Source organism: Hyperolius riggenbachi, chromosome 6, assembly GCF_040937935.1.
Source record: "Hyperolius riggenbachi isolate aHypRig1 chromosome 6, aHypRig1.pri, whole genome shotgun sequence".
Taxonomy (NCBI): Eukaryota; Metazoa; Chordata; class Amphibia; order Anura; family Hyperoliidae; genus Hyperolius; species Hyperolius riggenbachi.
The window spans coordinates 110,805,045-110,822,535 of NC_090651.1; the positions used below are offsets into that span (position 1 = coordinate 110,805,045).

At 41.2% G+C, this 17,491-nt stretch overlaps 1 protein-coding gene across 2 annotated transcripts in view; it reads left to right on the forward strand.

Annotated features, from left to right (window-relative positions):
• PLPPR4 (phospholipid phosphatase related 4) overlaps nt 1-17,491 on the forward strand; it is a 255,398-nt gene that overhangs the window by 14,833 nt on the left and 223,074 nt on the right. Inside the window, exon 1 of one of the 2 annotated variants that reach the window (XM_068242592.1) lies at nt 2,851-3,276. The exons of the other annotated variant lie outside the window; for it this stretch is intronic. Coding sequence (XP_068098693.1) covers nt 3,199-3,276 — 78 coding nt within the window. The 5' untranslated portion in view covers nt 2,851-3,198. Of the gene's footprint in view, nt 1-2,850; nt 3,277-17,491 lie in introns of those variants that run through there. 2 annotated transcript variants of the gene reach the window in all.

A 17,491-nucleotide genomic window follows, 5' to 3' on the forward strand; every position in this document is an offset into this window, starting at 1 on the left:
GACAAAACGCAAATTGCTATCCGCACACTTCTTGTCTTCATGCAAGGCCTGGGTTGTTGTGTCTCAAAGCGTGGCCTTCTCCTCCTGCGCCACCCTCCTCCTGTTCCATCACGTGTGCTGCTGCTGGGTTAGCGTTACCGGTCCCTTTTCCTGGAACCTCTTATATGTATTACATTTATGACTGCATGCAGACAAAAAGCATGTTACCTGTGCAAAGAAAACAGACATTTCCCGCATTTAAAAGACAGTTTTCCCTTTGAAACTTTAAAATCGATTTTCTCAAAAACTATAAGCTCTTTTTGCTAATTTTTTTTTCCTCTTGTACCCACTCCCAAGGTGCATATACCCTGTAAATTTGGGGTATGTAGCATATAAGGAGGCTTTACAAAGCACGAAAGTTCGGGTCCCCATTGACTTCCATTATGCTCGGAGTTCGGCTCGAACACCCGAACATCGCGGCCATGTTCGGCCCGAACTTCTAGATGTTCGCCCAACACTACACGTGACCCGTTCGGCCAATCACAGCGCTAGCCGAACGTTCGGGTAACGTTCGGCCATGCGCTCTTAGTTCGGCCATATGGCCGAACAGTTTGTCCGAACACCATCAGGTGTTCGGCCGAACCCGAACATCACCCGAACAGGGTGATGTTCTGCAGAACCCGAACAGTGGCGAACACTGTTCGCCCAACACTACTTACAATCACGTACGCATTAAAAATCTTAAAATAACGGTAATATTAAAAGCGATAGAAAGCTATAATTAACGCATAATAAGTGTAAAAAACAAAGTTAATACCAAAAGCGATGTATTTCCAATAGAACAAGGTTGAAAATGATATTTAAGCATTATACGAATGAAAACGAATTTTAAATGATAAAATAAGTGTAAACGATATTTACTTGTTACAGTCCTGAAAGCGAAATTTAAAAACGTAAAAATAAATAATCCACAAAGTTAAAACGAACTTGTAAACGATATTTGTAATAAACATTATTCTGTAAACGAAACCTTTTGTTAACACGATCCCTGCAACCGCTATTTCTCGGGCACCCTTTTTCCTGTCGGGCGCCCAATAGCCGATATTTTGCATTGCAGTCTATGGCAGCGCCCTTTTTGTCCATTAGCCATATGCGCCCTTTTTTACTGGCCCGGTGTAAAACAGCTATTATCAAAGTAAAATGTGTACTGAAAAAATGAAATGTGTTACAGAGGAACTGTAAGTAATAACATAATGAATTCATATTGAATACACATATTGTATATAAATATATATATTTATAATATTAGTTTATAAATCATTTATTCAGTGTTTGCATTTCCTCACCCCCTGATTCACAATCTAAAATATGGTGACAACATCTTTAGTCCTGGCAAGTGATCTCTGCAGAATGTTTGGTTAGTGAGAGTTCAGAAGCCAGTACAATATATACCTAGTCTCCCAAATTGCGGGGGGGGGGGGGGGGGGAGGGGATTTCACATAGCTATGCAGCCTTGGCTAAACATCACTGGGAGGGCGGGGTAACATACCAATGTACAGCAGGATTTAACAAACACATCACATTCACTGATGATCTTTAAAAAATAAATGCCCTTTTAATCAATTCTTAACAACTGTATGAATTAAACATTGATTAGCTGTTCTTATTTTTGTCAAGCAGCCAAGAGCTTGGCGTTGCTTACAGCCTAACATGTATGTAGCGCTGAGCTCTTGCAACCCACATGGTTCTTCTGCACCACATACATTTGACATTACTGTTATACACACCACCTGGCTTTTCCTAGTGGAATTATTACATATTTCATATTTCCTGGTGGAATTATTACATATTTCATCTCTATTCAATCTAATATTGTACAAACTCCTAATGGTATAGAGTTTCACACATTATATGGCCTGTCTGTTTTTTTTGGTTTGTTCACCTGTTGACTGATTTATGACATGCTATTCAAATGTCCTCTGCTGAAGTAAGTAAAAAAAACCCCAAAAAACAGCAGTACAGCCGTCTCCTCTTTTGCGCATGCAACTGGCAGTTCTTCAATTTACTTGCTGGGTTTTAGCCTTTTTTATCATTTTTCTTTTAATTTTTGCATTGATTTCCAACTGAGCATGGCCAACAGGCTTTTAATGTTTGTGTATCTAAACGGTTTATTCCTATGGCCTTTGTTCTTATGTTTATGTTGTCTAATGTCTATGTGTTAACAGTTTTCTTGTTTTTTCAGTAAACATGTTATAAGTGAACTTTATACAGTGTGCCTTCATGTAGGGCAGAGATTGCATTCTTGGAAAACACACACACTTTTTTTTGTTTAACTAGTAGTGGTTTTAAAGCAAGTAAGCGGTTATTTTACAGGTTCACTTGGCAGGTTTCTTGAGATACTAGAGCACCACCTGACCCAATGTACTTCACAGTATAGACAGAAAGATAAACCACATATATAAAGAAAGCTTCAATTATTAATATTGATACCGTTATGCCACTGTCATAGATGTACTCTTCATGTATAAATGTACATATATTATATGATTGATGTATACAGGTATATATATATATATATATATATATATATATATATATATATATATATATATATATATATATATACATTATTCATTTAACACTGTCCATAGTAAATACATATAAAGGTTAGGTTCAGCACTTGTAGGGTGGTGTAATTCCATGCGGTCACTTGACGACTAACTGATTATCTGTGGTCTTCAGTGACATATTTGGCATCATCTGTCAGGTGGAAGGGCTGATCACACTGAAGCCTCCATCCAACCGTCTAGCACATAAAACCCTGCGATTTTTTTCCCCTCTTGCTCTCTGTACCTCCTTTGACGTCAGACCTACAGACAATAAGCTGTGAATTCTAATGATTAAGTGAATAGGAGCTTATTGGGAGCTAGAGCAGAGCAAAGAGGAGTGTTTTTGTATAGGAGCCATTACTGTTTCTGCGAGGCATAATGAATAATTTTCCCTGACTGTGTGGGAACTTGAATTGCTGCAAGGGAGAGAGGGGAAGAGAGGAAGAGAGAAGGAGAGAGAGAAGGGAAAAAAAACACACACCAAATGCTGCACACTCCATAGGTGGCACTAGGGAATGGCACATCAACGCTGAGCTCTAGGTTTGCAAAAGGAAAATCATTTTGAATTCGCCTGCTTGGGAGAGAGGATTCTGCTGATTAAAAAACAAACATGTCTGCAAAGGAAAGGCAGAAGACGAGAGTCACAAAAGACAGCGTCACCTTACTGCCATGTTTTTATTTTGTGGAGGTAAGTGATGATAACTGTGTATTTTTGCTTTGGCTTCCTGTAGCATTTTAATAAGTGACAAATGCTGTGCAGCTGTCAGTTTACAGCTGATGCTGATGCTGCTGATGTTGAGAAAAAACAAAACACAGATTGTGTATAGGCTGGACAGCTCTGTGTAATCACTGGGCATTATTTGAGGGACACTCTTCATTTTTCTATGTGTATAGAGAGAAGGCAGTTCTGCATAATACACATGCTTGCAGCATTGGCTTTCCTCCTATGAATAGATCAAAATCAGCCTAGATATGAGCTTATTGCAGCACTGGTTGTGCAATACAGTCATGCACCAGATCCACAGCTGGCTGCAGCTTATATGATAAATATATATAATGTGTAACCAAGTCTGACTGTATACTGCATAATAAATACACTACTGATTGATTCACTAGGATATATGAGTTTGTGTATTTGCTGCTATAGAGCTGAAGTCACGAAATAACAGGAAAACCTAATAGAGGCAAAGAAGCTGCTGTGTAAACCTAAATAAATCAGTACATTAAGGTATTCCCATCAAGTGATCTCCCCCAGCTGGTTGACTTGTTTGGAAGAGAATGGGTTAACGACGTACACTATTGTATAGAGGGGTATTATGGTAAGCATTACTATAGATGATAACAGGAGCACATTGCAAGTCAGATTAGCCAACGTGGGCATGCTGAGCTGGCTGCCTGGGTGCTTTTCTGGCAGGGAGCCTTTTTTGTTATGTATTGGAAGGTTTATCCAGTTCCTTAAATAATGATAATGCTCTGGGTAAGACCGAACGCAGCAGATAGAGATCATTCATTTGCTGGACTGTATGTATGTTTTTCCGGTGAGTTTGCTGGCAAGGAGGAGATTTTTATAGAGGAGTTAATGAAGGTCACATATGTTTTCCTGTTTGGAAGGCCATGCTGTATCTGCTATGCTGATCATCAATAGACGAAGGCCTGTAATTGCAACGCGTAGTGGAGTTCAGCAACAGGGCACCTTTACTGTCATTGGTCAAAGAGCTGATGTCATATTCCATCAGGTTGTTTGTTCTTCTTGTTTTCAGGGAGACCATATTTTTACGTGAATTGTTTGAATTATTTCCCAAAAGTGATTTTTTTTTAAGGTTGGGTGTATTGTGCTTAATTTTTTAATAACTAGCGTGTGATTTCACCTACTGTATGAGTCTACAAAGTGACATATAAGTCCTATACTACCAAGTAGGCCTACTTGGAGAACACTGCACAGGCTAAACAAAAGACGAGAAGTGCTGTCTAGACCAGGCATGGGCAAACTTGGCCCTCCAGCTGTTAAGGAAATACAAGTCCCACAATGCATTGCAGGAGTCTAACAGCCACAGGCATGACTCATAAAGGCAAATGCATTGTGGGACTTGTAGTTCCATAACAGCTGGAGAGCCGAGTTTGCCCATGCCTGGTCTAGACAGATTATCAACACAATTTGCTGTCTTCTCTTGTAAAAAAAATTTGGCTACTGCATAATTATGTGTCTGTTGGACTGAAGAAAGTTTACTATGCACTGAATACCTCTATATACGCTCATAAAATCTCCCTGTAATTTGTGGATTCTTGCTCTAAAGAGAGTAATGATAGCAAAGTTTTACTATGCTAAGGCAGTACATGTACACATACTGGAGAAGATTTACAAAGTCAAAGAAAGCTGGGAAATAAATAAATTAGTTGACTTGAACAACCAATCAGATTGTTTAAGTAACAACATCTGAGATGGGATTGGTTGCCCTGGACAACAGAACATTTACTCTAGTTTTCATTGCATCTTTTGGTATGTCAACCCTTCTGTTTCCACCTACAATGGATACACTGTGTCTAGCAGCCTTCTTACCAGGAACAAAAGAGAGATTCAGGTTTCTAGAGGCCACCAATTGCTGAGCACATAATTCAATCAGATTAAGAAGCAGGGCGGCATCACAGAGATAGTGTGATTGTATATTATATGAGCAACAACTTTATACTATATGGGCCCAGCAACAAAACTAAAGTTTCATCAATTCCTATAGCTTAGACAGAGGCGTAACTACAGGGGAGCAACACCTGCAACTGCAGGACAGCCCAGAGCTGTAAGGCGGCTGCAACTACTACCTAACTTCCTCTAACAAAGAGGTTATCGTTCAGATCAGGTGTTTTTGTGGCTGCACTTGTTATGGGTGTGAACCCTGCAAAATGGACCCCAGGCTGTGAGGGTCACCAGGAGTAGGCAAGAGAGAGGATGTGAAAATTGGGGTCCCCATCAAAGTTTTGCTGTGGGACCTACGATTTGTAGTTTCGCCCCTGAGTTTAGACACATTTTACCTGATTTAATGGTCTAAAATGGCCTAATCCAGGGATGTTGAACTCCAGTCCACAAGGACCAAGGCCCTCACACATTTTAGCATAGCTCAAATTAATTAAGGAGACTGAAAGGCGTGGTTCATCAAGTGTAACAAACACATTTCTCTATTTTACAGTCCACACTAAACACTGGCAGGAATATGTCCCTCAAGGGCTGGAGTTCAACACCTGTAACCTATTCTATCCAAGCACATGTGACAAGAGTGCGGCTCCCATTCATCAGTGTAAAGCCATTCAAATAAAGAGTAGGTGTGATGGCAAGTTCAACCCTAAGATCATCACACATGGCTATATGCATTTAGTTAATGTGTGGCAATTTATGTTGTTATGGATACCAAATAAAGTTTACCAGATTTGACAATAAATGTGTATGCCCATATTGGTAAAAAAACATGGTTTACAATGGTATAACAACAAGGGACACCAAGAGCCCCAATAGTGTAATATGTACTAGTAAATGGTTACTAGATAGAGTAAATATTAATACTCACAAACCAGGGTTACCATTAGGCAACCACTGTAAAGGCAGGTGGGGAGATTTTCCTGACCCCACTCAGAAATAAGAAGCCGCTCTCTGTAGATGAGAAAAAGGGGGTTCAACCCTCCACCCAGGGTGGACTCAATATTATGCAGGAGAACAGAGGCACCAAAAGGATAAAAAGAAGCTAAATGAGCTTAAAAACCAAATTCTTGGTAAATAGAGGAGGTAGAGGTGGACTTACCTCCTCCAAGTAGACACACAACGACTGTAGTAAACACAGTCAATATATCTTATTTATGAACTCCAAATATGCAACGAGTTTCGCAGGTTTGATCCCGCTTCATCAGGCAATAACAACAGAGCAATAGCATATGTGGTCAGTAGAAGAGCCAGGTACCACAGAGTATGCTATTGCTCCGTTTTTATTGCCTGATGAAGCGGGATCAAACCTGCGAAACGCGTTGCATATTTGGAGTTAATAAATAAAATATATTGACTGTGTTTACTACAGTCGTTGTGTGTCTACTTGGAGGAGGTAAGTCCACCACTGCCTCCTCTATTTACCAAGAATTTGGTTTTTAAGCTCATTTAGCTTCCTTTTGTCCTTTTGGCGCCTCTGTTCTCCTGCATAATGGTTTACAATGGGAACAATCGTAGTTGATGAACTTCTGGAATGCATGGCAAATGAAAACTATGACAGGATAAGTTGAAATCCTCTAATATCTCCATAGTAGTGCTATCTATTAGGCAGCATGGTGGTATAGTGGTTAGGTGGTATAGTGGTTAGCGCTCTCGCCTTGCAGTGCTGGGTCCCTGGTTCGAATCCCAGCCAGGTCAACATCTGCAAGGAGTTTGTATGTTCTCCCTGTGTCTGTGTGGGTTTTCTCTGGGCACTCCGGTTCCTCCCACTTCCCAAAAATCTACACATAAGTAACTGGCTTCTCCCTAAAATTGTCCCTAGAATATGATACATACATAGACATATGACTATGGTAGGAATTAGTTTGTGAGCCCCTCTGAGGGACAGTTAGTGACAAGACAATATACTCTGTACAGCGCTGCGTAATATGTCGGCACTATTACAATAAACACATGCATTTAAAGACAAATGAAGGAACAACATCACTAGCCTGAGGCCTATTGGTACAACATTAATTGGCTAGGCATTTTAATTACTTTTTGTAATGATTAGGATATTTCCTGTAATTATATAGTAAAATACATCTACATTTTATTGTAAAAATTAATTTTCATTAAGAAAAACAAAAAAAATATATTTACATACAATATATATATATATATATATATATATATATATATATATATATATATATCTTTAAGAGGAATTGTAGTGAAAATAACATAATAAACATTTTGTTTTTACAATATTCATTTATAAATTATTCAATGAATGTATACGGCGGGAAGGGGGAAAAAGAGAACGCACAAAAACGCAAAATGCTTGTGTTTGTGTTTTCGTTTTTAGGTGTGAATGAGGCCTTAAGGTCCTTCATTGGAGGGTTGACATATATTTCAAGAAGTAAAGGAAATCTGCGGCACTCCCCAAGGGGTTCAGTAACATGAAACATTAGATCACTCAACCTTGTAGCTGTGAGGCTGCAGTTGGGTTATTCATTCAGACATGTTAATGGCAAACTTGGCAAGTAGACTCATAAAGTAAAGCAGGATAGGAACCCAGGCACTGTCCAGTCATGTCCTTTAATAAAGCAGTGTTTCACAATGGTGTGCCATAGAAATGGTCATTCACCATAGGACAGGACAGTGCAGTGAGTGATTTCATCATGGGTGGGAGCCAGGAGAAGCACAAAGCAAAACGTCACTATGGCCATTTCATATCCAAGGGATGCTTGCTCATGTGTGGGTCTTTAATGCAGGGTTTCAGGCCACAGGCCACTAAAACTGACTTTCCAAGGATAGCCACTGTTAGATGAGAAAAATAAATGGATTGTTAATGATTACCACTATTTCAAGCACAAATAGAGGTTAACATCAACACTACTACACAAATAAGAACTAATGCAATGATTGTAGGAGGGCCACATGTGGGCACGTCACATCCAGGAGCCCGGGTGTGGTCACAACCTCTGCATCCTCTAGTACTATGCCATTGCTGAATATGCTTAACCACTTTACCCCCAGCGGTACGAATTTCTCCGCCCCTTCTTTCCCTCCTAAAAAACCAGGGACGGAGAAATCCGTACCTTCCGCGCTACCGTCGCTGTCCGCGCTCCCGCCGCTCGTGCGCGCGCACCCGCCGCTCGTGCACGCCGCCGCCCGCTCGCCCGGAGATCAATGAACGGGAAAATCCATTCCCGTTCGTTGATCTAGCCCTCGCAATGATCTGCTGCTTCTTTCAGAAACAGCGAGATCATTGTGCGTCTCCCAGCCTCCTACTCCTTCCTGTAAGCGTCCTTCCGGACGCTTACAGGTCGCATGTAAACAAACACTCTGTGGCCATCTTGTGGCCAAATAGTAAACTACACCCTAAAAGCATTTTACATATACAAACATTACATTTACACAATAAATTAACTCATTACCTCCCACACTCCCCAATTTTAATTTTTTTTTTGTAATTAAAAAAAAAAAAAAAATACAATAAAAAAAAAACATAAATAGTAACCTTAGGGACTGAACTTTTTAAATATTTATGTCAAGAGGGTATAACACTGTTACTTTATAAACTATGGGCTTGTAAATAGGGATGGACGCAAAACTAAAAAAAATGCACCTTTATTTCCAAATAAAATATTGTCGCCAAATATTGTGATAGGGACATAATTTAAATGGTTTTATAACCGGGACAAATGGGTTAATACATTTCATGGGTTTTAATTACAGTAGCATGCTTTATTTAAAAACTATAATGGCCGAAAACTGAAAAATAATAATTTTTTCCCACATTTTTTCCTATTTCCCCATTAAAACACATTTAGAATAAAATAATTCTTGGCATAATGTCCCACCTAAAGAAAGCCTAATTGGTGGCGAAAAAAACAAGATATAGTTCATTTCATTGGGATAAGTAATAATAAAGTTATAGACGAATGAATGGAAGGAGCGCTGAAAGGTGAAAATTGCTCTGGTGGTCAGGGGGTAAAACCCCTCAGTGGTGAAGTGGTTAATGATAAGGTTAAGGTTAAGGTGCAAGATAGGTTAAAATGTGTGGGTTAAAGTTAGGTGCATGAGAACTGGGTTAAGTTTATGGCTAAAAGAGAAGAGCAACAAACACGTCATTTTGGTAAATGTTGTGGTCAGGGATGAGCAGAAACTACGCCAGTGAGAATTTACGCATTGTAGTGCGCATCTACACATCGTAGTTCGTAGGTGAAGTTTCAAAACAACGCTTACAAATTTACGCGTAGCGAAGTACTGCTACGTGTAGCTTATGCCCACTATGCGTAGTTAACAAGTGTATTGCGTAGTGAACTACGAATGCATCACTCACGTCTAATTTTCCGCGTGCGAAAAATTACGCATTGAAAAGGGGAATGTACGCATAGAAGAGTTCCCGGTACAAGCATTTAAAGAGGAATTAATGCGTAAAATTTTCTACATATGGGCATAAGCATCCGCATGCACTACGCTTCGCACTACGTGTAATTGCGTATTTTAACGCGTAGTCTATGAAATGCATATGAAACGAATTTTTGATTTTGAAGTCATAGTTTGGCGAAGCATAATTGCGTAAAACTACGCATAGTTCCAGCGTAGTGAAGTTGGCCGACTACGACCATCCCTGGTTGTGGTAAAGCATAGATATGGATGTTAGGACTAGGCCCTAAACAGGAGGGCTGAGGAAGATTTGAAAGTTTCATAGTGCCAGCAGATTTCTACACTTCTGATACCCGACACCCAAATAACCAGGTGCCCAGATATCCAGCGCCAAAAACATGCAAATGCCAAACAGGGTGCCGAGTGTACAAAATGACAGCTTTAAATGATTTTTTAGAAAATGATATAAAGGTTTTACAAATTGACGTAGAGAGGTACATTTTAATATCAATTAATTTTAAAATGGCAATCTGCAACACTGCTGTATGATGATGTAATACATGTACGGTCATGTCAGTTTAAACATGGTAAAGGGTCGTGTTTACATTTCAATATAACGTAGCAAATGGTCCACCAGTCTCAGGGTTGCACAGTATAGACCTCGGGGAGTCCGAAGGGGGCAAAAGGTCCATCATGCCTCTCAATACAAAGTCCAAGATATGCAAATGTTCCCATATAGGACTCGACCCTCAACCGATGTTATATCCAACTTTTCTTTATTTCATAGTTGCGGACATACATACAGCATAAAGCCAGCACAACATTTCAGCGTTTCAGGCATTGGCCCTTTATCAAGCCAGCACAACGTTTCAGGCGTTTTCCCTTTATCAAGCACTTGATAAAGGGCCAATGCCCGAAACGTTGTGCTGGCTTTATGTTGTATGTATGTCCACAACTATTAAATAAAGAAAAGTTGGATATAACATCCGTTGAGGGTCGAGTCCTATACGGGAACATTTGCATATCTTGCATTCCAAAGTAGCCATACAACAACATGGCAATACTGCCAAGTTCAGATTGGCAGCATTGGCTGACTTGCATGGTCAATCGTTTTTCGTATAACTAATCTCATTTTCTAATATGTCTAGATGACTGTTTTTCTGGCCTTATAACAACCTTCATCCTTCCAATGCAGTATAGCCATCCACAGGGTTTATTTCTATCTTGATAAATATATAATTTTACTATGCATACAGATGTATGTATCTTGCCTTTGGTCTTATTTAACAACAATACGTGTTAAGAAAGAAAGAAAGAAAGAAAGAAAGAAAGAAAGAAAGAAAGAAAGAAAGAAAGAAAGAAAGAAAGAAAGAAAAGTTCATCTTTTTATCACTTCTAGCTTTCTTGATGAAAAGGAAAGCAAAGCCAAATAGAATCATCTGAGTCTGTCCAATGCCAACATCCCTTCTTGACACCACAAGACACCATGACTAATGCCAGGCATTATTAATTGCTGCATTAGTCTCTAGGTGTATATCTTTCTGAAAGAAATGTGTCCCGTTCAATTACATACAGCTAATGAAGTAGTCATTATCCCCTAATGCAAAGACTTGATAAAATCCTTTTGTGTTCTCAAGATAAAGACTATGTTCATCAATCTTCAAATCATTAGTTGATTCATATTGGAAATAAATGCATCACCAAATACCTTATTAGTATCTTATCTGAGGCCCTCTGAACCATTAAACTATAATTAAATAAGAGTTTCAAATGTACATGTTCACCCATACCCATAATTCACAAGAACTCCAAGAAAAAGTATCTTGTTTATATCTTGTAACACAAAAAATAGCACTGGTAAGCCCATTATACCCCAAAAAGCAAGTTTTTATGCTAATAAGGTGTGACATAATAATGTGCAAACCAATACCAAGATGTTCCTCTTGAAGCACAGCAAGCCCCACCTTTGTGTGCAATAGTCTCCCCATGTGTAGCAGCAATCACAAGCCCACTCCTCATGTGTATCATTTTTTTTAATGAACTGGTCTCTGGCCATTCTGAACCCTGCTCCCTTCCATGTCTACCCTCCTGAGCTCTGCAGCCACTTTTAAATGTACATCAGGGCCCCTCTTTCATTTGCAACCCTCATGGACTGATGTTCTCCCCAGAGTTGGCTCAAGCTTCACATTTGTTTTTTTTTTGTTTTTTTTTGGGGGGGGGGGGGGTACAATGGCTGCCTGGTGGGGCTCATTTAGGTTATCAAGATCGAGGTTTGTATGGAGAGCTTTAGATATTTTTGCCTAGCTCAGAGGCTTTTGAGTAGAGCCGATTGTCCAAACAATGGTGCTATTATTGAAGTAAACTTACTTACACATTTACTTGGTTAGCTTGCTGGCATGCTTTAATCCTCACTTGCTAACAACCTGTTCCAGTGTAGACAGATCACAGACAAATCATTCCATCCCCTGCCTGTGTCTCATGACTCTACAAGCAAGGGGAGGGGGAAGAGGCAGGAGAGAAAAACACTGTGTGTGTAATTCCTTGTATTAGTAGCTAAGCATTGCTGGAGACCAGTGCTTGTATTTTACAGACAGGAAGTTTTGAATCAGTATTATTATCCTTTCTGTAAAATACAAGCTCTTGTTTATTAGCTAATTTAAAAGAAAAACCTTAAAGTGGACCCAAATTAAAAATACAAGATTTCAGAAATAAAATCTATTTTCTAAATTATAATAATAAATAGCAGCCTTTTTTTCAGCTGCATGATGACAAATATTAAAATATTTTACATTTATTAGAGAAACCCCTCCCTTCCTTTCATATTGCCGGGACAGAATCCGGCAAACTGGTGGAGTAGATGTTGTCCAGCATAGGAGGAATTGCTAATGGCTGCCATCTGTATAACCCTTGTTATGCAAAGATAAAGGTGAAAAGCATGCACTGAAATGCTCATAGGATTGAAGGAGTGTTTATTTATCTTTGTATGTTCAGAGTGGTGCAACTAAATATTTTGAATTTAAAAAAATGTTTGGTTTGGGTCCGCTTTAAGCTTGTAAGCCTTCTTCAGACTCTATTCCTGTTGACTGACAATGTTAGAACATACAATCAGGAGGTAGAGATTTATTTTTTCCAAATATAAATGGAATTCAAATAAATTAATTACATGGGTGTAATGATCCGCTCAGCTGACTGCACAATCAGACAGCTGTTTGACTATTCCTCAAGTCTGTGGGCTGCAGGTCTCTGGAAGAGAGACCTGTTTTTGCTTTGCAGGTTTCAGACCTGTTCTGCTGCTGTGGGATTTGCATACATTCGTTATGCAAATCGCCTACCTGCCTCCTTTGAAGGCTGGCAGTATAAAAGCCATGTTCTCCCACAATCCTTTGCTGGTCATGATGGTTTGTTAATACACTCCTTGAGTATCAGCCTTGCTATTGTTTGCTAAAGATTATCTTAGAGTAATTCCTGGGGACTGCACTAGGCAATCCTTCGAGTGTAGTCAAGCTGTATTATCTGTATTGCCTGTTTGTCTTGTCCTTGCGATTGCACTGTCGCCAGCGGTAGGCGATAGTGAATCGTTTGGTCCGGTGCCTGGATCGCACTTGCCCTAGCGGTAGCGGCAGTGGATCTCTCTTATCTATGTCTTGGAGTTTTACCGTAGCTGCGGGTGTTACTGGTTACTCCTTTTGTCTATCTTGCCGTGTGGATCGCACTCGCTCTGGTGGAAAGAGCAGTGGATCCTGCTTGGCCTATTCCTGTACTCGGATCACACTTGCTCTGGCGGAAAGAGCAGTTGATCCTGCTAACTCTGTTTCTGTACTTGGATCACACTTGCTCTGGCGGAAAGAGCAGTTGATCCTGCTAACTCTGTTTCTGTACTTGGATTACACTTGCTCTGGCGGAAAGAGCAGTGGATCCTTCCTGTCCTATCCCTGAACCCGGATCGCACTTACTCTGGCGGAAGAGCGTTGGATCTTATCTAACCTATTCCTGTTTTCCGTTCGTTTGTCTGTCTGGAGCAAACGCTTGTGGTTGTCTGTGGTAAGGCAGCCGTTAGCAAGCGATCCTGTTATTTGTCCATTTGTGTTGAGTCGTTAGTCAGGGTGGCGTGTTTGTCTCTGTTGCGCTTAATGTGCGGAGACCGCGCCGTAAACGCGTTCTCTGTTGGGAATGAGTGCGGTGTTTGCGTTTAGCTAGCATTTGTTATTTTCTGCACCTTCTGATTGTTGTTTGCTGTGCCTTTGCTACTCTCGTGTTCTGTCCTGCTCGGCCTTGTGTCACTCTTTGGCAATCGCCATTCTTGCAATTGCATTCTCGCTTGGTTTCTGCGGATGTGTGTTCACTGTTGCCGGGTGGCGACTAGATTGGGGAACACACATTTGGTCTATCTCTGTGTTCTCTCTCTCTTTAAGGGCTACCTTGCCCTGCCTTGCTTCCCATCGTACAATTCCTATCTGGCATCTGTGGCTGTGCAGAGGATCTGTTCCTCTGCACTCCACGGCTCCATCTGCTGGCGGGAATTACCCTCTACAGGTGCATTGCACCTCTTGCTGGGTTCTCTCAGATTATACGCTTGTGGAGGATTTCCGCAGTGTCAGCGCGCATCCTGTGCGCTGACCACGGGAGTAATTCCACAATCGTTACAGTATGACCAGCCAAACTGAAATTCCCAGTGTAGAGGGAATTTCCGATTTGTACGTTTTGGTCGAATTTGGTTCCTATGTCTTTAAGAGCTTCAAAAGACTAGGCTCTGACACCAAGGAAGACTTCCTTGCTGAATGTGTAAAATTCTTGCTGAATCCTACCTTTCAAATTACTGACCCGTCCACGTCAGCTCTCCAGTTCGCTTATACGCTACTGCAAGGAGATCTGTTTGTGTGGGCCTATGAGGTATTGAAAAGCAATTCCTGGGAGGATAATCTTTATCAGTTTCTGACATTGATTTTTTCCCACTGGTTTAAGCTGCCTTGCTTACCACCCATTTTTGATGAGTATGTATTTGCTAATCAGTCAGCTGTTCTATCCCTTCCATGCAAAGCCATTCAGTATATTAAAGGAGTAAAAGAATCTATACATGTTCCTGAGCCCAACCCATATGAATCTTACCTTGATACAGACTTGTTTGAGCCTCCATTTGCCTCATGGGAAATTGGGGCCTTGATGGAAGAATTTGAATTTGATTGGAAGGCTTTTTGTGATTTTTACATCGCAAAAAGCGAAGAGATTCTTTATGCTTGTCTTGATTCAATGTACGCTTTGATTGATTCTGGTGTGTGTGACGAGAGTTTTGTGGATCCGGTGATGTGTGTGTGGCAGACGATTTTGGATGAATTGCACACACACCAATCAATTGATTTCAATAAAGAGACATCGTTATCGGATGGTTGTTCCTGCCTTTCTGGGGTAAATCATGTGAGTTTAGACATTGTGCGATCTGAAATGGATGGGTGTACCACGGTGGTTGATTCCTGTGCAAATACTGAAAGATTCTCTCCTGCTTGGGTGGAGTTTGAATCTATGCGATCTGACGCCGGTTTCTCAGATGTTCCTGCAGATTGTGATCGACATGAATGTGTCAGTTTTGTCAAGGATATGTGGGATCCCTTGTCAATTAAAAACAGATCTTTAACACCTTCCATCTATGATCCTGCTATGGGGAAAATTCCTAAACTATGCAGTATCAAAAGTAAAATAAATGTGTCTAATAAAGTTTCTCCTGTTGTTGTCGCAACTTCTTCTGCATATGAATCAATGTCCCACTCTGTTCACACCTGTAAAGGCTCGTTGCCTGATGACAGTTGCTACAGTGTTTCTGTCCTGAACACCTTGCAGTCTGGTCCACAGATTGCGGACGTTTGCGCTAAGGAAACGTCAGTTTCGCAACCTAAAGTGATCTTCGATTCACAAATTTTGCGTTCTGACTCCTCGGATTCGACATTGTTAGCCGAGTCTAAGGGTGAGACAGCGCTTTGGTTTTGCGAATCCTATACTGGGGAATCTTTGCCTTGTCCAGAGAAGATCTCTGGGAGCCTGCCCTGTACCATGAATAAAACCATGATGTCCAATCGCACTGACATTTGTGAGTCCCTTTCTCGCTCAGAGGCTGGTGCTGACTCTCCACCCTGTGCTCTGGATGAGTCAGAATGGCCTTGCATAAAATCTCCTGCAGTGACCCTAGAGGCTCGTCTAGGTATTGCTACCATTCTCACTTGTTTTTCTGCCATTTTGGAATTGCAGTCTAGTTTAACTGCTATGCAGAATTTTGTGTGCAGTGAGATTAGAGTTAGGGAGTCAGTGGGTGTTCCAGTAAATATTCCTGTTCATGAAGATAAAATTCAGTCTCAGCGGATTGTAGAACCATCTCTGGGACATTTGCTCTGTTTGCAAAATGTATCTGATGTTTTACCCTGTAACATCGATAGTTCAGAATTCTTGAGTTCTTTGTCAGAGAACTTGGGAAACGATGCTCCTGAGTCTTTGTCTGTTGTTCTGGAGGTCTCCGACTTGCTCCCATAGGGTGCAGAACTTTTAGGAGGTGCCTCCTGTCCCGCAGGGCCACCTGAGGTGTTGCCCACTTCAGTAGACATCACTGCTATATTGACTACTTTTGCAGCTCTTGGGGAGCTTCAGTCATGTCATAGTCAATGATAAGTGCTGCTTAGACACCAGTACAGTCACGGAAATTTCTAAGTCTGAGTCCAAGACTTCTTTTGTAGGTCCAGTGCTTGTGACCACTACTCGTGATGATTCTCTGCCCGGTTTTGGTTTTGATCTTGTCATGACGGACTCTGGGGTTGGCAGTTCCTCGACATGTCCTGAAGTTTCTCTTGTGCTAGTGTACCCCGATGTGCTCTGTGACCCAGAAAGCCCAAGTGTGTCTCGGTTGTCAGCATGCTCAGATGCTTCCTCAGTGGAGACATGTCTGATATTGCCTGCCTGCTTGCATGCCCAGAAGTGGTCCCTGAAAGCCCTGATCTTGATACTTGTCCTGGTAATCCTGAATCCGGAATTGTCATTGGTTCCATAGGGGTTCTTGGTGGTTCTGCCCTCTTGGGATCTCTGCGGAGCTTCAAAGTGTTCTGGGAGATTCTGGGAGAAATATTTACTGGTACCCTGCATGAGATCAACAGTGGCTTCGCTATGGAAAGAGATACTTTAAATAGGTATTATGTCGATAGGGTCTTCTTGGGCATTCACGGTTCTGATGGGTGTTACGCTAAGACTTGTAGTACTGATGGGCATGTTTCGATGGCTTCTGCTTCCGATGAGGCCAGTTTCGGGAGGATTGACTCTGGAAGTGGGCCTAGTCGGGCTGTCCCGACCTTCATGAGTCTTCAGTCAGAGTTTTTTGCCAATACCAGTTTTGAGAGACGTCTGGAAGCCGTCTCTAGAAGGGGGGGGGGGGGGGGTACTGTAATGATCCGCTCAGCTGGCTGCACAGGCAGACAGCTGTTTGATCATTCCTCAAGTCTGTGGGCTGCAGGTCTCTGGAAGAGAGACCTGTCTTTGCTTTGCAGGTTTCAGACCTGTTCTGCTGCTGTGGGATTTGCATACATTCGTTATGCAAATCACCTACCTGCCTCCTTTGAAGGCTGGCAGTATAAAAGCCATGTTCTCCCACAATCCTTTTGCTGGTCATGATGGTTTGTTAATACACTCCTGGAGTGTCAGCCTTGCTATTGTTTGCTAAAGATTATCTTAGAGTAATTCCTGGGGACTGCACTAGGCAATCCTTCTAGTGTAGTCAGGCTGTACTATCTGTATTGCCTGTTTGTCTTGCCATTGCGATTGCACTGTCGCCAGCGGTAGTGAATCGTTTGGTCCTGTGCCTGGATCGCACATG